At 38.6% G+C, this 24,877-nt stretch overlaps 1 protein-coding gene across 2 annotated transcripts in view; it reads right to left on the bottom strand.

Moving 5' to 3' along the window:
* Window positions 1-24,877, bottom strand: part of LOC121429434 (myosin-VIIa-like) — an 80,551-nt gene that overhangs the window by 10,618 nt on the left and 45,056 nt on the right. For both annotated transcript variants that reach the window (XM_041626427.1, XM_041626426.1), the window contains exons 14-36: window positions 24,524-24,768; window positions 24,179-24,240; window positions 23,658-23,841; window positions 22,613-22,792; window positions 21,524-21,619; window positions 20,827-20,949; window positions 18,959-19,066; window positions 17,784-17,981; window positions 16,808-17,014; window positions 12,742-12,825; window positions 11,804-11,899; window positions 10,769-11,001; window positions 9,878-9,995; window positions 8,856-8,987; window positions 8,106-8,279; window positions 7,347-7,574; window positions 6,751-6,921; window positions 5,786-6,030; window positions 5,110-5,279; window positions 3,747-3,934; window positions 3,103-3,227; window positions 2,469-2,617; window positions 1,725-1,881 (exon numbers count right to left, since the gene is read on the bottom strand). In XM_041626427.1, the coding sequence (XP_041482361.1) occupies window positions 1,725-1,881; window positions 2,469-2,617; window positions 3,103-3,227; window positions 3,747-3,934; window positions 5,110-5,279; window positions 5,786-6,030; window positions 6,751-6,921; window positions 7,347-7,574; window positions 8,106-8,279; window positions 8,856-8,987; window positions 9,878-9,995; window positions 10,769-11,001; window positions 11,804-11,899; window positions 12,742-12,825; window positions 16,808-17,014; window positions 17,784-17,981; window positions 18,959-19,066; window positions 20,827-20,949; window positions 21,524-21,619; window positions 22,613-22,792; window positions 23,658-23,841; window positions 24,179-24,240; window positions 24,524-24,768 (3,673 nt within the window). The remainder of the gene's footprint in view (window positions 1-1,724; window positions 1,882-2,468; window positions 2,618-3,102; window positions 3,228-3,746; window positions 3,935-5,109; window positions 5,280-5,785; window positions 6,031-6,750; window positions 6,922-7,346; window positions 7,575-8,105; window positions 8,280-8,855; window positions 8,988-9,877; window positions 9,996-10,768; window positions 11,002-11,803; window positions 11,900-12,741; window positions 12,826-16,807; window positions 17,015-17,783; window positions 17,982-18,958; window positions 19,067-20,826; window positions 20,950-21,523; window positions 21,620-22,612; window positions 22,793-23,657; window positions 23,842-24,178; window positions 24,241-24,523; window positions 24,769-24,877) is intronic.

The raw sequence follows: 24,877 nt of genomic DNA, 5'->3' as shown, positions 1-24,877 counted from the left end.
TTGTGAAAGATTTCTTTGATACCTAAGTACACTTACAAAACTTTAACAATACAAGCAAAATAATTAATGATTTGAAATACATTGTTTAAAACATTCAAAATTAATATTATAACCCAACACTAAAGAGATAATGAAATTTTGAATAAAAGCCAATATTATGATCCCTGTCTCAAAAGGTTACAGAACAAGAAAGTGTGATAGACTTTCAATAATTTAAAATAAATATTTGTAAAGAATATGCTTCCCTAAATGTTTATTTTTCATCTTGTTCTTTACCCAACCAAGACAATATCAGCATCTTGATTAAAAGTAAATATCACCTCTTTGGTGAAATGTATAGTGAAGATTCTACCATTGAAGTTCTAGTTCACATTCCAGGATAATAAGGTCATATAATATATCTATTTACTTAATCAGCAATTCAACCCTCCCCCTAAAAAAATAACAAAGAAAATACCCAAACTAATCAAGAATCAACACTCGATGCACAACAGCCCTTCAACTTCAACCAACTTACCCTAACATATAATGAAGCCGTCTGGAAAAGATGAATGACAAAGTGATAATAAATTGGATTGTAGATGTCAGACTAAAAATATGCAAGTTTTTCCGCCATCTCTCATTCTCTCTCCATATCCCGGTTCTCCATCAGGCTACCCCAACAATCTTCTTCCTTATTTCTTGCCATCATTGTAAACTCCCTCTCATCTCTTTATTGCATTAAATGTTGCATAAAATTGCCAGATTTTTATCTCTTCTCCCTTTTTCTTCTACATTGTCACTATTTAACAGTAATGCATACAATACTGTTGCATTTTAATTAGATTATTAGAGAATGGCTTGAATTTACTCAAATTAGATCATGATCCAATGATCCATGTGATAGGTGTAAAAGATCACTCAATTTGACAAGTGGCAGCAGTGGGATATGAAACAATTCCATAGAAAGACTGGTGGCAGCAGTGGGATATGAAACAATTCCATAGAATGACTGGTGGCAGCAGTGGGATATGAACCAATGCCATCAAAATGACTGGTGGCAGCAGTGGGATATGAACCAATGCCATCAAAAATGACTGGTGGCAGCAGTGGGATATGAACCACTGCCATCAAAATGACTGGTGGCAGCAGTGGGATATGAAGCAATGCCATCAAAATGACTGATGGCAGCAGTGGGATATGAACCAATGCCATCAAAATGACTGGTAGCACCAGTAGGAAAAGAATCAATGCCATCAAAATGACTGGTGGCAGCAGTGGGATGTGAACCAATGCCATCAATAATGACTGGTGGCAGCAGTGGGATATGAACCAATGCCATCAAAATGACTGGTGGCAGCAGTGGGATATGAACCAATGCCATCAAAATGACTGGTGGCAGCAGTGGGATATGAACCAATGCCATCAAAATGACTGGTAGCAGCAGTAGGAAAAGAATCAATGCTATAAAAAATGACTGGTGGCAGCAGTGGAACATGAACTAATGCCATCAAAATGACTGGTGGCAGCAGTGAGATATGAACCACTGCCATCAAAATGACAGGCAGCAGCAGGATATGTATCCACAAGAATCCAAGGTATAGGTTTTACTTACACGTGTCAATGAAGAACAAAACTATTGTGCTACGTCCTGGCTAAGCCATAATATGTATAATATTCTGACATATAACTCCTGAAAGCTCTCTCATATAATCCTCAAAATATGGTCACATTAAAGAACTTACCTATTCTTGGTATCTGTGAGTTGTTTGATGACTTGACAATAAACCTCATCCTTCAGAGGCTCGGCCTTCAATGCTGGCTCAAAGATTCTGTCTGTTAGATCATTGCCATGTCGGGTGACCCTCTTGCCTGGAAAATCTCCCATATACCTCAAAATAGGTGCACAGAAGTCAAGGAAATATGCTACTGAAGAAGATGCTTGGTAAGATAGCTAAATGTGGAGAATATTTATGTTTCAGTGAAAAACTAGAATAGGAAATATTTAACGGCTAATTGCTGTAAGCTAATTAATGTTTTATTTCAAGTACCAACAACTGGATATGAAGTGTTAGGTTTTAATGTTTTAAACATAAAATTGTGGGACTTGAACTCTAGATAAAATCTCACAGACAGGAACAGGGAAGCATTTCATCAACATTTGTTATACAACAAGTTGTCAGATGTGACAACTTTCCTAGATTTTGATTGAGAGGCACTGTTATCAAGGAAACTGTTGAATAAAACAGGACTTGTTGAGTAAAACGCTGACAAGTCCTTTCATGAAATGCTCTCTAGGGATGCCAGTCAGTTGTATAATTGGGCCTGAAAAGAAGCTGGATCATGCCAAAGACCCATAAATACTGTACGATATAAGCTTGAAAGGCTTGCAGTTGTGATAGCCTGAAATCACACTGAAGCCTGGAGACTAGCATCTCTGCAAGAGCTCTTTCTGCAGTTACTGAATCAAAATTATAGATAAAGGATATCTTCAAATATTCTGCAGGCCTCCATGGAGAGTTCAGAGTTCTGAAGAAGTTTCTTGAGGAGAGGTTGTCTCATTGGCTCCTTAGCATGGTTCCAGATGGTCTCTTTGGTGCGTCGCATTGCTTTTCCTATGGTACGCTTGGGAGGCGGTCTGAAAAAGAAAGATCCAATGACAGGAATGGTTTACTTTCTTGTTTCCATATTTGCTACTCTTGTGGTATGTCTCTGACTCTCTCTCTCTTTATGTGCTTTTCTCTTAAAGTTTACGACTCGTTCCCCATTGGAATATTCTTTATGTTCCATCTCTTAAATCTTTCTTTTTTTCTTTTTTTATAAATTTCAAAGTCAGTAATTCTTGATTCATTGATTATATTTTTCATTGATAAATCTTGAATAACCAAATTGGTTCTGTGTCTGATTCTTCACATAAAATCTGTTTTACTATCATTTTCCACCTTTGTTTCACTTTCAAGAAATGTTTTAGCTCTCTTCAAAATATAAAATTCAATTGAACCAAAGTACTAAATTATGAGGCCACATTGCACTATATGGTGACATCTAATATGTCTGGTTGGGACAACATCCTCATCATGAGAAATGGCCAGTCTGTAAATAGAAGAAACAATGGAAAGCTACCTGAAGTGATCAATGGAGAATTCTTCCAGCGTATGTTGTTTGTTTGGGATATCCTGATTCATGGCAATATCAGCTGGTCCAATCGTACGGTCCACCATCTCTGCAGGGTGCATTGTGAACAAAGCCTGCAATCATAAAAATCACAAAAGAGAGAGAAATTAAAACAATTCCCAAAATGAGGGAAAAGATCATATCAACAAATTTGTTGATATTGCCTAAATTGTAAACATAAAACTTTTTAATGTAAGTTTAGAACAATCATCATGATTTCATTGTCCTTATTCCAATCATTACTACTACCATCATTACCCCTTCCACCACGAACAACAATATCATTGACAACACTACCACTAGTATCATTACCACTCACTTGCCATCTTGTAGCTGTTCTGTGGCCATCTATCTCTTTTACAGCTGTTTTCTCGTTTTGTAGATCTTTTGAAAAGCAGCTAGAAACAGTGAAATTCGTCCATTTTGCACTAGCATTGTTCACTGTGATTTCAACTTCCACCATTACAACCAATACCACCACTACTACAATGTACCATAATTAATACACACAACCATCTGATCACAAGGTAAGAGTCACAAAAGCTACACAACGTTTCCATGCTTCAATTACAATCAATCTTCTGTTGACTTACCACGACCTCATTGGGTGGTTTTGTCTTGGTCGGGAGAACATAGACGCAATCAGCCGGGAAGTCTCCTTTCTGTCCAGTGCTGTCGTTCTGGCCGTAGCACCAGCCTTGGTTCATCCCCTGGTCACCGTTCTCCTGCTCCAGGATGATCAGATCTCCACGCTTGAAGTTGAGGTATGATGACCCTTGACCTGATCAGGATGGCAGTCAGAAACAAGATATTATTAAAAATGCTCAGAAAAGAACATTTGTTACGAGCTAGCCAATTTTTTCAAGGGGGGATGGGGTAAGTCTTTTACAGTGTAGCAAGCATACCGTCCTTGACAATTCCTTGAATTGTCAAGAATAGTCATGTGCAATTCCCAAAATAGATGCTTCTGATTGGTTGGAAATGAAGCGGTATTTGATTTGTGGGGTAAGGTACGATGACCTTTGACCTGGGGGGAGGGGTGTTTCTAAAACAGTTAAGTGTGGCTTAGAATTGCACTTAAAATCCTTGTTGTGCGGAACAAAAAACATCATCGTATTGGTCAAATCATACGAAGGGGATCTTTCTCAATTACACATAATGCCATGGAAGTTCCCAACCTTTGCGTCTAGGTGCACTGAAAAAAAAGTTTAAAAAAGAAAAACAAATTGGAGTCTCTGATAGTGAGGAAGACCTGAACCTGGTGGGTGTTTCATGAAAGTTGTCAGTGCTGACTAAATTGTCAGTGCTGACTATATTTAGTGAAATCCTTGCTTTTGATTGGCTGAGAAGCACTGGCCTCTAACTGTTACTATGGTAACTGTCGGAGAAAGACAACTTGTTAGTGCTGACAACTTTCATGAAACGGTCCCCTGAAGGCCCCTTAACAAAAAGTAGAGCTGGTGTAAACTTGACTGAATGTATATGCAACCGATCTTTTCAAATCAACCATACAATCAATAATTACTTTGTGTTACAGGCCCCTATTAGCTCTGAACGAGGAAAGAAGTTTTTTACTATGGGCCCATTCCACAAATCTGACCATCAATGCAATCAATCATAAAAATTTATTCCACAACCAAATTGCTACAATTTGTGCTATGGGGCCAGAATGACATGAACCGGACAGAGGTGCGGTTGACCCGATCAACCACAACTACGGAAAGCCAGCAACTCCAACTTCTAAAATGCATGACTGAGCGAATTGTTTTCTGAAGTATAAATGACAAATATTCATACATTCATCATTTTCTAGAAATTTCTGTGTGATTTCTCTTTGTTTACAAATGACTTCACACAAATTTTCAAAGTGAACATTTCAATGATGAATTTCCATATAGTTGAGGTTGATCGGATCATTCACAGCTCTTTGTAAGATGGGACCCAGGTATTACTCACTGTGCTTAGGACAGTCCTGGAGCGCTACCACATATCTAGATCTCTTCTTGAGTCCATCCAGGAAGTAGACGATGAGATCCCTGATGTCTTCGGCATTGGACGATGTGAAGGTGAACTCTTCCCCCTTGACGGTCAGCAGGGTGAAACTCTGACCATGAAGTTTACCCGTCCTACAGAGAAAAAAATAAACTGGATGATGAATTACTGTCCGAGTTTGACGAAAGGAACAACATCTAAAAGGTGAAACTCTGACCTTACAGCTTACTCACCCTGGATGGAATAAAGAAATATTACTAGATGATGTAGGTAGAGTGAGGCATCATTGTGGCCCTGTGGATTAGTCTCTGGGCTTTTTAAACAGAGGGCCATGGGTTCATACCCCAGCAATAGTTGATTTCCTTCAGCAAGAAATTGATCCGCATTTATGCTTCACTTGACCCAAGTGAGGTAAATGGTTACCCGGTAGGATCAATTCCTTGAATCCACCGAGTGCTGCTGATAAAGTAGTACCTCGAGCAATAGCCGGGGTAATCATATTTGCGCATTGTATCCACTGGCAAAAAAACGCTCTACAAATCCAGCTATAATTCCAACACTTTCTGACTTGCATTATTATCAATAATAAGGTGCTATCTATCTTATAAAACAAGGTCTAGAGAGGAGAGAAGATGATTACCTGCTGCTTGAAACCTGGGTGATCTCTGGGAAGGAGAGCTCCAGGAGCACCTGCTCTAGGTCATCCACCACATACACTCCTGTCCAGTTCACAGCGATGATCACCTCGTTCTTTGGGAGGCTTGGACCGGAGAACTTGTATGCCTCGTAGAATCGCGAGAAGAGGAGCGGCCATCGGAGCTGGGCGTACCGGACGACGTCCTCCTTGACGCGGACGGGGTCCTCACGATCTTTGACGTAGTAGCTCTGCAGAAGAGAAATGTTTTGAAGAGTATGTACATGTACGTATAAATGAACATGACAAGAACAACAAGAAGAGTAAGAATCAAACTCCATAGTATGAATATGGAGTAAGTGTATTTATTCATGGAGGGGAAAAGTTGCAGTTGTGTGGCAAATGCCACCAAACAGCAGGAAACATATCAAATTATTCAAAGAGCTATACCTGAAAACTAAGTGAAAATGAGGAAACACTTAAATTCCATAATATGTACATGTAGGTATATAGTGGAAGTTTGTCTGTTAATGGAGGGTAGGTAATTCATGGTAGTGTGGCAAATGCAATTGCAAAACAGAAAATATTTCAAAGCATTCAGAGAACCACATAAAAAAACTAGATGAAAATCTGGAAGAAAAATTCCAATTCCATAATATGTATACCTTGCCAGTCTTTCTGTTCGTGGAGGGGAATGCTGGCAGTAGTTTGGCAAATGCCAAAGTGAAGACAACTGCAAAAACTTACATGTTTCTCTCATGAAACTAATGGAGTAGAGAGCAACTGTGGTTGATCATACATATTCTATAGATATAACAATTCCATGGAAGCCATTTTTCCCAAGTGTTCAGAGTTTTGTTTCCCTACAATACCCTCACATAAATAAGAGATCTATTCTAATAGGTTACAGGTGAAGGGTTAAGTTCAAAAAACTTTTTCCTAGATCACTTCCGAGGTCAAAATTCACTTACGCTTGTGTGTTGTCTACTGATCATCTGTGCCCATCTCTCGGCCGTTCTTGCTCCTGTCATGGCGTTATCAGGAATGTAGGATGGGACGAGCTTTAGAAGACGGTCGTAGGACATATCACTCTTGTATTCCACATAGTATTGCTGAGCAGCAATGGCTGCTAAATCTTCATCCTGAAATTAAGAGAGCAAGCAGTGAGAATCTTTGACTGATGTAGATTGAAGCGATAGCGGAGAACAAAGAATTTTATAAAATGCGTGTTACGACAATCAGCATGAAGAAAAAAGTTACAGTTTGAAAGAATGAAAAAGAATTGCAAAGTACTTTATCAACAGTATTAGCATATCACTTTCAATACCAGAAACATTATATCACTACAATCACCATCATCATCGCAATCATCAATATGATGATGATGATCATCATCATTGTCATCATCATTTTCATCATCGCCGTCATCTTTATCGTCATCATTATCATCATCACCATCATCATCACCGTCATCATCACCACCACCACCATCATCATCATCACCATTATCACCGTCATAATGTCCATCAGGATGTCCACCAATGCCTTCTATGCCCAGTCACCATACCTTATCACATCGGTACTCTCCGAATTTGACACCTCTGACAATCTGTTGGTAGATCAAATTGGTTCCGACGGGGTCGGCCGTGGGGTCGTGCCACGGGGCAAAGATCTCCTTCCTGAAGAACAACCTCCAAGGAGCGTTCCTCTCCTGCGCTCCCTTCTCTTTGGCGTACTGTTCGCACTGTGAGATGGCATCCATGACATGGTCTCCTCCACTTCCTAAAGATGACACCTGAAAGTGGTATCGAAAGAATCATTTCATAAGGAACACTAGATGAATCGTAAAGACCACCAAAGGGAATTACACTGACCACTCTCATTACAACATAACAGCCTATTTTCCTTTAGCAAGCAAGTGATTAACACTGAACTGAATGGGAACCTGATACAAATGAAGTGGAAGCTTGAGCTAAAGTCAAGGAAATAATAGTTGCATATCCTCTACCAAAAACCACCTATAAATCTAGCTACATTTAAAAATATTTTGTCAAACAAATTCAACAGAGGCTTTATAAACAGCTGGTGCAATAGCCCTATTTCATCTAGGCATTTTCATATACATTTTTCTTAATGGGGAACAGACAGTGTAACCCCTCCATGTCTCTTGGTGCCTCGAACACGAAATGCCTGATTGACAAAAACTGCACCTAGACAGCTGCAAGCTTTTCTACCAAAAATAAATCCTTTTGAGCAATTTACTTCACAAATCATCCAGAATAGATGTATATGTATTTATAAATAGGGCAATATCAAAGCATAGTACCTTCTCAAAGAGGGCAATGTAGAGTGAGAACCCAAACTGGTCTTTGAGACCGATCTTCTGGGCTAGGAGCTGACACAGCTCCCTGGCAGTGGTAGCGGAGTCAGCAAGAAGGGTACGGGTCGTTCCATCCATGAACGTGATGGGCAGCATTAGAGGGTTCTTGGTCTTGGTAGCCTGGAGAAGATTATGATAGATGGCTAATTATTAGTGAATGTACAGGCATTGATAGCACAATGGAGAGATAAAACGAGAACAAGCCTTATAAAGGGTTGCAACTGAGTTACAGACAGCTGCAGAGCGTTGCAATAGAATTAAATGAAAATCAAATTGTACTTGACATAAAATTACTCTCTCATAACTTCGCCAATGAGATCAACCATAATCATAAACATGATGTGAGACCATCACAACTTATTGTAAGATAGGCCCCTGGATTCATTTTTTCAGTAAGTCTCTGTGACAATTTGTTAAATTCGGTAGCTCTGCCTATATAACAGATGACATTAGAAATATTTACACAGATTTCCAGAAAAGTTTGCAGAAAATCAGCTTTTGCTGGAAAATCTAACATGAACTTGGGTAGTTTGCAATGGTTTTACCAAAGACGCTTCTTATAGCAGCTAAAAATGGCAAAATATCAAATTACATTGAAGTATCTCACATGAACTCAAACGATTGCCAAAGATTTCATCTAGTCCACATATCGCGTATGGACATTAGAACTTTACCAACATTAGACTTCTACCATACCTGAAGTTCCAGCCAGCTTGGCGGTTGACTCCTGGTTCCGTTGGCTAGTGTTCTCCTTAGTCTCTCTTCACAGTAAGCTGCATAGCCAGGCGGACCTTCGGTCAGGATGAAACACCTCAGATACTTCACAAACTATGAGGAAAGCAACAAAGCATAAGAACAGATAAGTATAAGAAAAGAAAAGCTTGGACAGGTTGACTCAAATACAGATATCCTTATGCAAGTCAAACTGTTATATGTTGCATACTCAGGAGGTCCTTTTATCAGGAAGAAACACCTAAGGTACATAGTACTTCACAAACTATGTGTGAAAACAAAGGAAAAGTATAAGACTTACAGAGTGTTGCAAGAAACTTGCGATCAATTGCAAGTCTATTTCTGGTCGCTAAATCTATAATATGCCTTGCAATTAATTGTAAATGTGTGATTGATTGAGGAAGTGCTTCTTGCAACAATGAGTGTAATCTGATTTGCTACAGCTAAAATTGATCTATTGTTTGTACAATTATAACACAATATTTGCAATTAATTGCAAATATTGTGTTGCAACACCCCTTAAGACAGGGTGACTATAAAAGAAAAGACATTCTTTTGGGCAAATCCATAAAATGATCAACCTTTTGGTACATTCGACCTCCATTTTTCTCAAGTCTTACTTCACTTTATAAACTGACCACGTCAAGGTCCTTTGAAAACATTAGACTGTCAAAGAATAAGAAATCAGAGGCAGAAAATTTCATGAAGGTCCCACATATAGGGGGTCGGTTGTACATATTTTACAGAATTGCTCTAATGCAAAGTTAAACTGGTATGGCACAGAGTCATGGGGGGGGACCTCTGTTAAGATGAATGAAATCTGAATCTGTATCTTAATCTAAATTTAATCTAATGTAATTACAACCTCTAAAGCAATCCAATCTGTAGTGATGTACCCCAAATCCAAAATCAATTCATATGACACAATAAGGTAAAAAAAATTGTTTGGAAAAAAGAAGAGAAACAAATAATAGAGGGTGCCTTACCCTGTCAGTAGGTGCAAAGCATCCGACGCATAGGGAGAGGAGGATCCAACCTCGAGGTAGACTGGTCTGAGAAGGATTGTTAGTCAGCTGTTTACAAATCATACAGTAGATCTCATCCCTGTTATCAAAAATACAAACAAGATGGTTCATGCATGTCTTTCATAATACATGCCCACAAGTTGCAACATTATTGTGACATCACTCTTATATGTAAATACTGAGATATAGACCTTTTGCACACGACATCCTAATCTCACAGCGCCCTCCTTCAGAGGATATGGGAATATAAGTAAGCGGAGCTGTCAGAGATGTGCCAGCTCCTGATGGCATCAATACATACGATCTATTGTTCAACCAAAGTGTACTCAATAGAACTGTCTTTCTCTTTCAAAGTGATAACAGACCTCACTCAAAGACTACAGTTTTCTTGGGATCTCAATTGTATGTTTCTTTTACTTCCAGGTCTCAGCTTTATCTTCAACACAAAACTGTTCAACACTGTGCTGCACTTGACCCAGGTGAGGTAAATGTATACTCTGTAGGATTAATTCCTTGGATGCACGGAATGCTGCTGAAGTGCTAAAACCTGTGTAATGATAGATGCACTTTATACCCTCATAAAAAAACCAATACACGTATAAATCAAGCCATGGCTACAATCATCATAATTATAATCATAATGATCATGATTGTTTTATTATTATGATTATCATTATTATTATTATTATGATCATTATTATTATTGTTACAATTAATATTATCATTTTCTTATTATTAATATCATTATTATGATTATTTCTATCATTATCATTATTATTATTATGGTGGAGGAATGTTCCTATGTATACATGTATCATAGACTAATAAATTGAAATTGAACTGAATACGCACCTGAGCTCTGGGCGGAGAAGTCCATGGCCGGTGATGAAATGGAGTTTCTCGAGGTTAGAGGTCGGTCTATCAATCAGCATGCTGTTCCCCACGTCACCTTCATTGCCGTCCTGTATCCTCTGAGCCATCTCCTGACTGATCTTGGACTTCTTCTTGAGCGTCATGGAAACCAGCTTGCGTCTCATCGTGTTCTTGTTGCGACCCCCGATGCCAGAGTTGGGCGCGTCGGTAGGCTGTACAGTGCAAAGACATGGAAGAGAATTGCTATCATTTGTCAAGAGATGCTGTTTCAGTAGTTTCTATTTATCTTTCCAAGTGATCAAAAGTTGGAATGTACACCGAAATTCAAGTGTTTATACAGGTTTTTTAGGACACACAATTAACAATTTCTTCAGCATCGTGACAGACTTGTTTACCAAACCTTCTGGAGAGTAATTAACAAGAGATGTGATGGGGGTCCCCAAGTCTGCGCACCCAACAATTTGAGTTAACACTTAACATAAATTTCTTTTTATTTCACAAAATATTTCAGTTGATAATGTTCCTTACATCATTATGAGTTAGTGTGCCAAATATTGCGCATCTCCTTTTACTAGAATTGCGCAGATACGCGTGTGCACAAACTTGGGATAGGCCTACATGCTTACATAACTCAATAAACAGTATACCGGGTATTTTTGAAATATCTAAAAGAAAATACTCAATAAAGTTGTTTAATGGCATGTATCTCAAAAATTCAATAAGAAGGAGTAATAAGGGTCATTGAGGATTTTGAAAATGGAGACAACTGTAAAATAGAAGAATGAAGAGAGGAAGGATGAAAAATAAAGAATACTGGTAGTGAAAAGATGATGAAAAGAGGAAAAAGATGATGAAGATGGGAAAACAAAAAGAACAAGATTATGAAATTAGGAAAGGGAATAGAATAAGAAGTAGATGGAGAGAATGAAAGAGGAGAGGTGAGGTGGAGGAGAACAAGGAGGAGGAGAAGAGGGAGGAAGAGAGAAGAAAAGGGTGAAGAAGGTAATAACTTACAATCATATCATCTCCAATCATCATTTGCTCAGCTGTTGCTTTTCCCTTTGATCTTCCTAATGTATTGTAGATCTTAGTCATTACTGATTTTCCATCCTGAAAAAACAACAACAAACACTTGCAATACAAAGGGATATTCCACTGCACACTCCACTCCACTCACTCTTCATTGATCAAGTGTATTATCATGAAGAAAAAAAGGGGTAAATTACTGACAATTCTTAATACACAGACAACTTTTACAATAGCCTCAAGCTCTCTTGCCTAAAGTGTCTTACAGAATTCTTACTAATTGTATGTAAAGCTATGGAACACATAATTTTCTATGTTATGTTATTTTTCCATCTTGCCTTAACCTAACATTAATTACAAATAAATTGATAGCGCAATTCAAATCAAATTTATGAAATTTTCTATCAATGATGAAACTTGACAATTTTATTTTTCCTGTATGCTTTAAAATTCCCAATAGAGCAGTCAATTTTAGAAAAATAATGCTTTATTTAATCATTAAATTGTAGGCAACTGAATTACATGTTTCATAATCAGAATACAAGAGATATCAGATTTGCAAAATCAAACTTAAAAACTGCTTTATTAAAACCTCCATGCTGTTTGTAAGTTATGCATGAAGTTACCCACAACTGGGACACATTCTTAGGTGCTAAGTTGGCTTCATAGTGATATATCATTCAGGACAAGAACAGGGGAGCATTTCATGAACATTTTTTTCTGACAAGTTGTCAGATCTGAAAACTTTTCTTGGTTCTGACTGGCCTAGAAGCACTGTCACTACGGAAACTAATCTAAAACAGGACTTGTTGGATAAAAGACAAGTCCTTTCATGAATTGATCCCCGGGTCGGCAGTCATGCGTAATGTCAGTCATAACATATGAACAGCTTTATGAAATATCCTTCAGATAATGAGATATCATACCCTGTCAGCGATTGATGCAGATGCCTTTGGCTCTGGTAGATCACCCATAAACCTCAAGATCATAATCCAAACAGCTAAGGCAGCCTGGGAAATAGATAATTTGATAGAAAATACCAATCATAATATCAATATGCTATCAAGGTATGCATGGGGTGTACAATTATTATCATGATTATTGTCAGTAATGAATGGGGGGCAGGGGTCATGCTATATGTATACTTAGATCCCGCAGACATTCCTTACACCTAAGATTATCTATAACCTTGTTCAATTCTACCGCTCCCATAGGCCCGTATTCTGAAGTCGGGTTTAACTTAGACTGCGGTCTAACTCTGCGCTAAAATTATGGGGGGCCAAAAATTCAAAAATTTTGTTTATTGTATATTTTTTGTGTTTACTATTTTGTATCGTTATGCTCTCATAATGAAGAAAAATTCTTTTGTTATCATTCCCAGACAATTATGAACAATTTGAGTGTCAAATGAGTTAATAAATTGGATGTGTACTTATGATTTGTGCCTCAATTGGCTCTCCATACTTAAACTACAACTTTAAACCGGGGTTTAATTTAAACCCCGGTTAAGAAGACGGGCCATAGACTTTATACAGGGACCAGTATTTTCAAGTGGGCAACGGATTCATTATAATGCTATAAACGGCACGCGCAGCGGCAATTGTCCACATTGCCTGATGAAGACTAGCAGGTGAAATCGAAACGTCGCAATGACAGTTTGCTTTATCGTGAGACAACAGATTAACTCCTTTAGCGAATTCAACTACCACGATGATCAACATCTTCCATGTTAGATTTATCATATGACAAAACTGTATGGTGTGATTCTATCTAAATTCATAAACTCACACATCTCAGTCATACATTAGATTTCAATATAAGACCATTGACGAGCACATGCCTGGGAAAAATTAAGTTTCATTTTTTTTCAGTAACAAAATCTTCATTTCTAATTTCAACAATACAAATGACATAGAAATATAAGACAGCAAAACCAGCATGAATATAGAGCATGATCATCACAACACATCTATACATAATTTAAATATAAGAAGAAAGTAGTGAATTCAAGCCAAATGGCATGAAAGTTGGGAAAAGGATGGCAAAATGAAAGCCAAACTTGACTTGTATGTTTTATAGTCATCCCATTGGTATTTCAGTACTAATTATTTGCTGTGATCAAGAATACATATACTAAATAGGTTCATTATTGCGGATTGAAATAATCGCTAGAGGGTATTCATTTGTCTCGCAATCTACTATGGTCAACAAGGAAATTCGTGATCACTCTCGCAAAAAGTGTTCACTAGCTTACAAGTTCACGAGCTTTCGAGTGCCGCTGCAACTCTTTATCAAGTGACAAGGATTGTCCGATATCGTACTGTATTTATACTAATCTCCAAGACCGTACGCACAAGCGCGAAAACAATAGGTGGGCACTGATCCGTTGTGTGATTGGTCAGGAGTTATGCAAATTATATGCAAATACGCCGTGGGTCGGCAATATGCAAATGAGACCAAAATTGGCGGGCTCGCTAGTTTCCCGTGGGCGGGGGTTGACTGGCTGAGCGGTCCCTCGATCGGGGCCGGGAACGATCGGGTCGGCGTGCACTGCCAGGTAAGGGGGTATTGTGCTGTCGGATGGTTCGCATCCAGAAATCGGGGATGTCGATCCCGCTGTCTCTGTTGAAGTTGTTAGGACAAAGACGTATACTAATAGCCTCCTTAATCCTGCGTGTATACCAATGTCTTTCTTTGGCAATGCAATGTACACCCTCCCAATCTGGGTGGTGTTGCTTCTCCCAAGCATGTTCTGCCACCGCGGATGTGTCGGTTCGCTGTAACCGAACATCGCGCTTGTGTTCAGAAATGCGTTCAACTATCGGTCGGGCTGTCTCTCCGATGTAAGACCCGTCACATCCCTGGCAAGGAATGTTGTATACTACGCCATCACGTCTGTGATCAGGGATAGGGTCTTTGGGGCGTACAAGCTGTTTGCGTAAGGTGGTGTCCGAGCGGAAAACCGTTCGGATACCGTGACCTTCTAATCGGCATTTAAGTTGTTGTGAAAGGCCATCTATGTATGGCAAGACTGTACAAGTCTTGAAAACCTTCTGATCCCTTGGTGTTTGTTTGTTCTTGAAAGTATTCTTGATAAAACGGCGTGGGTAGCCGTTGCTGTATAAGGCGCCACGTATGTGTGCTCTTTCTTTCGGGAGTTCAGGCGGGTGAGTTATAATACGTGCTGCTCTGTCGAACAGACATTTAACAAGACCCTTCTTGACCGATTTGTCGTGATGAGAATCATATGGTATATATTGGTCTGTATGAGTGGGCTTGCGGTAGACAGAGGTGGAAAGTTTCCCGCCCTCGTGTCTTTGGACTAGCGTATCAAGGAATGCTAATTTCCTTCCTTGTTCAGTCTCCAGAGTGAACTGGATGGACGGTTGCTGGCTGTTCATGTATGCGAGTAGGCTGTCTGCTTCGGAATTATTTACAATTATGAAAGTGTCATCGACGTATCTCTTCCACACCCGTGGGCGGCATGTGGAAGGACACTTGGGCAAAGCGTTCTGTTCAAATCCTTCCATATATAGGTTAGCCACAACCGCTGAGACTGGGCTACCCACTGCTGCTCCTTCTGTTTGCTCATAGAAAGAGCCTCTGTACAGAAAATATGTGGATCTGAGGACGAACTCGAGGAGTACGGCTATTTGTTCAGGCATAAGTGTGGTACGTTCTGATGATGTGGGGTCGGATTGCATGCGTTGCAGGGCCGTACTGCATGCGCCCTCTATCGGTACGTTAGTGAAGAGGGAGACTACATCAAAAGAGATCATGGATTCTTGTTCGTTAATTGTCTGCTCCGATGTGAATTCAGCGAATTCACTGGAGTTGGTAACCGTGTGTTCTGAGCAGTTAGTGAGAGGGGACAGGATGTCCGCCAGGTACTTAGATAGGTTATAGGCAAAAGAACCTATGCATGAAACTATTGGTCTGAGAGGTATCCCGGGTTTGTGTATTTTGGGCAACCCGTATATTCTAGGTGGCTGTTTCTGTGTGGGCTTTATCTTTTTGTATGTAGCCTCATCTAGAACTTTGTCTTTCTTTAGTGCCAGTAACGTACTGGTCAGTTTGCGACACATTCGATCTGTGGGGTCTTTCTTTAGCATTTTATACGGACCAGAGCTCAGAAGCTCGGTCATTTTGTCTTCGTAGGAGGTACTATCTAGAATGATTGTGGCACTACCCTTATCCGCAGGAAGGATTGTGATACTATCATCATTCTTGAGTGTCTTAAGAGCATCACGCATCTCTCTTGTGGTATTCGGTTTTGGAAGACGTGCTCTCTGTAGAATAGAATCTACATCTTTACGTGCGGCATCGGCCGAAACTGGGTCAATAAACTTGACCGCGGTTTCGACCTTAGCTACTATCTCGGTAATGGGCAATTTTTGGGGTGACACGGCAAAGGCGAGGCCTTTCTTAAGCAATTGCTCCTCGGTGGAGGTGATCTGTCTCGAGGATAGGTTAACAACCCATTTATCCTCATTCGCTAATGAGGCGGTGACCTTCTTCGATTTGGGTTGTATCAACTTTTCAAATTTAGCCTGTTGCCTTTTCTTGTATTTAGCGAAAACATCTGCGTAGATATTTTCATTAACCTTCAGAATGTCTGTACTATGTTGGGCTTGCATAGTCTCTTTGAGTGTGATTGTTGTTGCAGCGGCACTCGAAAGCTCGTGAACTTGTAAGCTAGTGAACACTTTTTGCGAGAGTGATCACGAATTTCCTAGAAAGCCAGTGAACACTTTTTGCGAGAGTGATCACGAATTTCCTTGTTGACCATAGTAGATTGCGAGACAAATGAATACCCTCTAGCGATTAAGAATACATATATTTATATTTTTAAAAACAAAAATAAATCGAACAGGGGTACAACTTAAAATGAAAAAAAAAAAAAAAACAACCAGTGAAAATTGTTTGCATTTCTTGTGGGATTAGTAGATTTCAATAAAAATCCCACAAACGCTTTTAATAAAAGAAACCCACCTGTCTGTCATTCTCATTCTTGAGATCGAGCAAGGGCTCATGGATAGGTTTGCGTATGTGGTACTGGGTGTGGCCGGCTTCAAAGTACGTTGCAGCGAACTTCTCGAAGCGATACTCCGAGATGTCTTCATCTGCATCCGGCACGTGAGGCTTCATGGTGTCAAAATCACCTGTACTGACCGCTCTCATGTGCGAGGCCTCCAGATCCTGAAAAGATTGGATTAAGTGTTAAATGGGAGAATTGTATCTTCAATTTAAAGGGGAGTTGTATATTTATGAAAGCTTAATGAGTTCATAACCTGTTTCAGATTATATTTATGAATTCACTGAGAGTAGTACAGGAAGTTGGATGCATCAGCTTTCAAGAAGCATGGAATAGAAAGAAAGAGAAAATTAAAAACTGAGTATTGAGTTGGTCTACTGTCATCACTTATGTGTGGATTTAGATATGCTCCTCTTTTCACCATCATCTTCATAGTTTGAGTCTTAATTAGTACAGATAGCACAATAGGATCGAGGCCAATAGGGAACAGATCATAATGATCATTATTTGACACTGGGGATCCTAGGAAGCATATCATGAAAGGACTTGACCAATGTTTTATCTGACAAAGTTTGTTTTATTCCGGAGTTATCATAGCAAAAGTCAGATATTTGTGCTTCTATGCCAATCCAATCAAGGTACGTTGTAAAAAAAAAAAATAAAATGTTAATTTGATTTTTACTGAGGAATATGAACATAAGGAAGCATACTAAAAACGTATTTCTTGGAAAAATATTGCGGTATGAATGTAATAGATAATTTTTTTATTATGATATATCATAGACTATCAAGGTGTTGCATCATGGATAAGGATGCAGGTTTGTCATGAGGTAGGAGGTAGTTTAGGCCTCGAGATGGCGCTGCTCAAGTTTGCTGTGGCATAATGCCTTTAATATCCACAGCTTAATTTCAATAATCTACCTAAAGCTTTACCTCGAAACCTTTCGGACCTTGTCCTTCCTCTTCATTCATGTCAATGTTGCCGAAGAGCTCGTCCACCACCTCCACGTCCGTCCGAGGTTGATTGCGACGGAGTTCGGCCTTCTCGATGGCAGCGACCTTTTCCATCCTCTCTCGCTTCTCCTGTTCTTCTTGTTCTCTCTCCAATCTCTCCTGCTCTAGGAGAAGAGCCTGGAGACAAAAACAAAATCATTTGAAGAGTCTGGTTGCCAAAGGGGCTAGATCCACTATGGACCATCCCAAGAATTTTTTTTTTTTTTATTCTCCCACATTGCAATATTCTTATGAAAAAATAAATTGCACTACCCTGCCGTGTGAACATAAAATTGGGTATAAAAGATATCTATCCGTCTTTCAATCTTTTAAAAAATATTTCTATCAAAATATTACCATTGTGGATCTAACCCCTTTTGCAAGCAGACTGAAATGGATCCAATCACTTTTGAATAAAAAAGAGATTTTTCTTTGCCACTTTTATTCATATTCTTCTTATTTGTCATTTTTGTTCAGTTTTAAAGGGAAATTCAACTTTTCTTTGGTATCAAAGTCTAAAAATCAATACATTGAGACATAAAAAAATCAAATTTGATGAAAAATGGATTTAACCCCTTTTGCAATTGAGCTCTTCATTAATTCATAAAAAAATCATCATTCAGCATTCAGCTTTCAAAGTAAAATTAATCAATCAATACAGTACCCAAATACTTGAATGATTAGAATTTTATTTTGGGGGAAATCATGTCATAGTCATCAGTAAAGCCGAGGTATATTGCACTGCACTTTAGACGTGCACACTGTCGTGCATGGATGTGGCAACTCAAGCCACTGTGCATTTATTACTGGGTGCGCCTAACATGGGTTTGCCTGCCAAACAATCAGCATTTCCCAAACGTTTGATGAAATTTTTCCTTAGTTATTAATTTTTGTTCTTTACTTTACCTTATTCTTTTGTGATGAGGAGTCATACAGATGGAAGGGACATAAAACAAATATACAATGACCCATTCTCTGAACAGGCTAAAACTATTCACACTCGGGAACATCAATAGTACATGTACCATCCTCCCTCGGTACTATAAAAGTTCCCTGAATATGCATAGTGTTAGCCATATCCACAAGCATCATGGTATTATTTATTCACGGTTTACCTGAGCTCTTCTTTCAGCCTCTTGTTTAGCCTTCTTCGCTCCCAGCTTCCGTTTCAGCTTCTCCTCTTCCTCCTTCCGAACCCTCTCTGCTTCCATACGACGACGGTGCTACACAACAACATGACGTATAAAGAAGATTTCGAGGTGAATAACAATGATATCCCACATACAGGAAGCAGGCAATAATTATCACCATACCACTCCCATGGCAAGTATAATATTCTGTAAAACCTGGTCTGAATAAAGTTATGTTAGACTTTGCACCAGCTTACAGGCTTATTTCAGTCGCACTTATTTACATAACACTTCATAATCCTTTATTTATGGGGATAATATTCATCTTTACTACATATAAATGATACTTAAAGGGCACGTTTCATTGCTTAATTGTAATTAAGCAATAAAACGTTATAATTTTATAACTTGATTGTAAACATTGTTAACACAGAACTAAGAGCAATTCAGATGGTTGCTTCATACTTCATACTCCTGTTTTGATAAAAAAAAATAATGAATAATGCCCGGGGGGGGGGGGGGGCCAGTTCCATTCACGAGTGGATACCATGCGCGACCATGGGGTCTCGAAAAGCACCCTAAACACGTAATTTCCATATTCTGAAAATGCACCCCTTAACAAGTATTGTCGTGTGAAACCCTACCCTTAACAAGTTGGAAACACGATACTCTTGGCAAATATTCCCTGAAATGAACCCCTAAAGAAGTACAGGAATGTTTTATTGTTACGGGTCCTTCGGTCATCGGCTTTACCTAATTTGGTTTAGTATGACCCACCTTCTACACCTCTTGCAAATAGGACTCTAAACACGTAGTGTTGGGGCAAAAAGGACATTCTTTATAAAAAATTAATTTTGTTTTATCATCCCCGCAAATTCGACCCTAAACACGTAATTGTCCTAGCGAAATAGATACCCTTTTTTCATTATTTTTGTGTTTTTGACACCCTTATCACGTTACGTACGTAACGTGCCCTATCGTGAAAAAGAAATCCTTTTTATGTGTTTTTTTGGTCGCGTATGGTATCCACTCCTCAATGTAAGTGGGCCCCCCCGGGGAATAATGTAAAAAGCTTGATTGGTCATGAATCATGACATGGATATAAAGAATTTTTCACATTCATATTAATCAACATACTGGACAAAATAGAAAGAACTAAGGTAAAGCCTAAACATTGGTCTACATATGTTCACAAAAATTCATCACATGGATTGGTGATAACGTAAATATATTAAGTGCTAAAAATTTGATCACAATAAGAAATGAGTACATGTGCCTTCACTTTTATTTTTACTGTTCTTATTTCAATTCTCATGAGGTTTTCTTCATCTTTTTCTTTGTTTTCATTTTTTTTGGGGGATGAGATACTACAAACACTATATAAAATATGACCCTACGTGACTAACTGCTGTCATGGTTAAATTTTAGGTCATAAACATGAAAATCACATAGTTTATGGAGGAAGATGCTATGTTATCTGTTACAAAGGTACACGTACCTCATGCATAAAATTCTTATGGCCTTGATGATGAGCATTAATAGCATATTTTTGCATCCACTTTGCATACGCTTTCTGGAACTTTGAGAATTTATTGAAAATTTCTGTAAAATCACAATGGACAGATTAGAGATCATTGTCGAAAGTTGGTGGACAGGGCAGAGTCCTAAGTTTCAGACTGAACGAAATTTGTCCACAGACCAGAACAGCTCCGCAGTTTTGATTTACTTATTTTCGACAAAGGCTGCTTTGTATTGAAGAACTTTATACAAAAGATTATTTGCGTTATAAAATGCATCCGCAAAGTGATTGCAAAAATGCCCTAAGTGTGTAATCTTAAACCAAAAGGGCTTACCTCTGCCACTAATTTCTTGTATTTTCTCCGCGCTAATACCATTCTGAAACCAGCTTGAATCTTGACGATGCTGCTACGATATTTTCTGGTCGTCTGACGGATCAGGAATCCCCTGGCATGAGCCTGTTAAAAAGATTGTCTTGATAAATTTGCTTGTTCTTAACAGCGATAGCTATCTCTTACATTCACAAGAAGGAAAATAAAGCAAGGTTTTCTTCTATACCTGCAACAGGTGAAATCATGAAAGCTAAGCTGAAAAACGATCACACTCTAAATCGCAAACACAGATAGCATAGTAGGTTTCACGGTACACCATGTATCTTTCTAGGGCAAACAAACAGATATATTGTATACCTTGAAACCTACTACACTATTCTTCTTCACCATGGAAGCCTTCAGAAGTTAAAACACAGATAGGTGCATACGGGAGAGTGCATTATCATTGCTTGAGAAATTTCTTAACATTCGCCTCGGATCACATGCTAACTTTGACAATTCCTCGGCAAAACACAATATCTTCCAGAATCCTTTTGCACATATTTTTTTTTACTTATGCAGACACTCGGGTTGTCATTTCATTGGATTTTTCATGTTCTCATTTTTGAAATTGTTACCACAACTGGCATTTATCTTTAAAAGAAATGACAGTTGAATGGGATATATTTTTACAGATAGTATTCTAATACATGGATCATACCTGAAATCCTCTAATTCTCCTCCTTGTAAACTCATATCTATACGCCAGGATCCTCGCCCTTATAACTGCCTGAAGTCTGAGGTATCCTCGTTTCATCTACATAATCAGAAAGAATTAATATTTTTATGTTTCCTTTAAACATAGTGGCCCGTATTCTGAAGTCGGGTTTAAATTAAACCCTGGTTTAAAGTTGTGGTTTAACTATGGAGAGCCAATAATGACATAAATCTCTAAAAGTATAATCTCAATGTGTTAGGTAATTCTTCTCTCAAATAATTTTGAACTGCTTCAGAAGGAGAGATAAGACAGCTTTCTCCACCATTCACGAGCTAGGAAAGAGTGCAGTAAACATACAATGTAAGGGAAATGTGACGTATTTGGCTTTCCATAATTTTAGCACAGAGTTAGACCATGGTTTAAGTTAAACCTGACTTCAGAATACGGGCCAGTGTAATTAATCATGCCATTTGTTATCACTTAACTCAACATGTTAAGACACTTAAAACTAGTGCATTCAGTTTGACAGTTGCTGGCAAAGAATCAACCACATGGTAGATTCTGAAATATCATGGCAATAAATGATCATTATAACATGACATATGACACTTTACTTGACTGGTAAGTATGGAGAATACTTCTAAAAGAATTCAACGTTCCACGTGGAATACAATCATTATCGTTTCTATCCTATATTGTTTTAATTCTTGCCTTTTTATTCATTCCTGTGCTTTTACTCTGATAAGTGCATGTAAAAAGCTTCAATATGTGAGTTCATTACTATAATCAATGATTATAACTGAATCCATACTTGATGCATCCTTCCTGCCATTGTTTTGTATATCAATCAAAACATGAAAAGAAAATACGATCAGAACAAAAGAGGTTACAACATGGGAGTTGCTGCTACCCTGTTTGGTATTCAATGACTTTAAGCGATAGAGCGACGTCGATTTGGGTGTGGCTCTGGCCAACAATTAATTGGGCAAAATAAATTTTAGGAGGATTTCTATTTGAAACAATAAAATATCATTATTATCATTATTTGTATTTTTTTTTCTTTATCACTCTCAAGAAAGGAAATTGACCAACCTTGAGGTAACGGATTCTCTGGGCATATTTGCGCCATGCCTTGCTGATGGTGGTGGCTGCATTGCGCATCTGGAGGAAACGCCGCCTGTAGAACCACCCTCGGAAGACCTTCTGGATGACAACGCACTTTGCGGTGAGTGCCTTGTCTCTCTCGCTCTCAAGGTACAAGTCTTGTGCATCCTGTAGGGGGGGAAACAAGATTTATAAGACTATCTGGAGATACTTAATATTGTATTATGTGTTTTTGCACTTAAAAGAGTTGATGCAAAACCATGATCTTGAGTTGATAATAATAATCATCATCAGGGTAGGTCTGGATGTTGCATTCTACCCAATCCACAGAAACCATAACTCATCATTGCTACTGTCTGATTAAATCAGATTCATTTCAATCTAAGAATATATTATTGGTGGCAGCGGTGGGATATGCTGAGTTGTTAGTTAATGTGCTTTTCAATAAAGGGCCTAAAAATACCTGAATATCAAGCTTAAAGGGAAATCCAACCTTGGTCATAAACTTTTTTGTGAGGAGAAAAAATAAGTATAACAGAATGAACAGGCAAATAACAATTAAAAATTTTGGCTGTTTTACAATTAGGTTCCCTAAGACTGTGTAACTTCCAAATTGGCAACTGGGTAATCATTTTATGACAAAACTTTCACATAGGCCATGTACTTAGTTATCAGGGATTTGTGATTTTTTCCTAAGTACATATATCCCTAGGGCAGTAATCAAAATATAAACAAGGTAGGAATTAAAATCTTTGAAAAAAAAAGACAATTTTAGCTATTTTATGTATTGGAGTACATGGAAGAGTGGTCATGGTCTTACATCACTATGACATCACATATGCAGCCAATTTGAAGTCTTAATGGGTAGAGTGATTATCGATTTTTACAACGTCTAGAAATTCTTAACTTTCTTATTATTTGTCCGATAGTGTTCAAACTTTCATCTACTTGTCACAATTTTCTTTTTCCTCTGAAAACAACTTTTTAATTTGGGTTGAATTCCCCTTCAATGTTAACATTCAGAGTTTCATACCTTTAGGAAGACCTTCTTGTGTCCAAGTTGCCAATCTTCACCTTGAAGGAATGCTTTGCCGATCTTCTTGCAAGCGGCGAGACAATCCTCCTTCTGAGATGGTTTGATACCCGGTACCAGCATCCTATAACGGTCTACAAACTCTGAGAAAGTGTGGCGGATCGGATATCCAGCTCGTCGGATCCTGAAGGAAAAAATGTAATTCAGACAAGGATTAATAAACCTTGCCATGACCTGACCAACCCTATTAAAACCTGCCGACTGTTATCATTACTTCAGATATTCATTAGGGAGAAAGACAGGGCTGCCAACCCGAACAAGAATATTTCAGTAATATAAAAGCTCAAAATCAGTATTTTGGTGAGGAAATCAGTATTTTCAAAGAATTACCATATGAAGACACATAAAACTGGAACCTTAGGAATCAGTATTTTGCCTGAAACTATCAGTATTCTTCTCATTTCTCAGAACTAAATACAGAAAATCCATACAACTTGGCAGCTCTGGAAAGGTGTTCTCACCTGATTGTTTCCATCATGCCAGAGTATCGCAATTGTCTTACTACCAGCTCTCTCTCAAAGTCCTGCAATGAAGCATAGAAATAAAATACAATAGTTAAACGACTCAATCTGTACGACTCAGGCCTGGCACAATGTGATATGTATGGTGCTTGGAGGTTACAATGCCGGTTCGAAATCTGGTGCATGGACTGGTGACAAATGTTCTATCATACTGAGTATTCTTACCACTTATAGACAATACACAGATCTAACCATTGCCTTACGACCCCGGCATACATGAAATAATATCTTTCCAACAAGTATATTTCAATACAATGCAAGTAAATCAACTCTGGATGAACTTACATTGGGTTGTTTATGCTCATTAGGTTTGATGCAACGGACAAAGAAAGGCTGGCATTGTCCAAGGGTGTTCATCAGAAGATCCAGTGACTTCTTGAACTGCGCTCCCAGCGTCGGTGACTTCTTGCGCATCTCGGTGGTGGAGGAGAGGTCGTTGGCAAAGAGGGTCTTGAGGTAGCCATTCTGACTGGTGCGGATGAGCTGGATGAAGTCCGGGCTGAAGGTGTCTCGATTCTTGTCCAGGAAACCTAGTGGCAAGAGGTGGAGAATTAAGGGACATTCATAATTAATCAATGCATGTCATCAATATTTAGTTAACATGGATAATATAAATAATAACACTATTCTTGTATAGCA

This window comes from Lytechinus variegatus, chromosome 16 (genome assembly GCF_018143015.1).
Source record: "Lytechinus variegatus isolate NC3 chromosome 16, Lvar_3.0, whole genome shotgun sequence".
NCBI classification, from domain to species: domain Eukaryota; kingdom Metazoa; phylum Echinodermata; class Echinoidea; order Temnopleuroida; family Toxopneustidae; genus Lytechinus; species Lytechinus variegatus.
The sequence above is the reverse complement of the archived record's forward strand: the minus strand, read 5'-3'. Positions and strand labels throughout refer to the sequence as shown.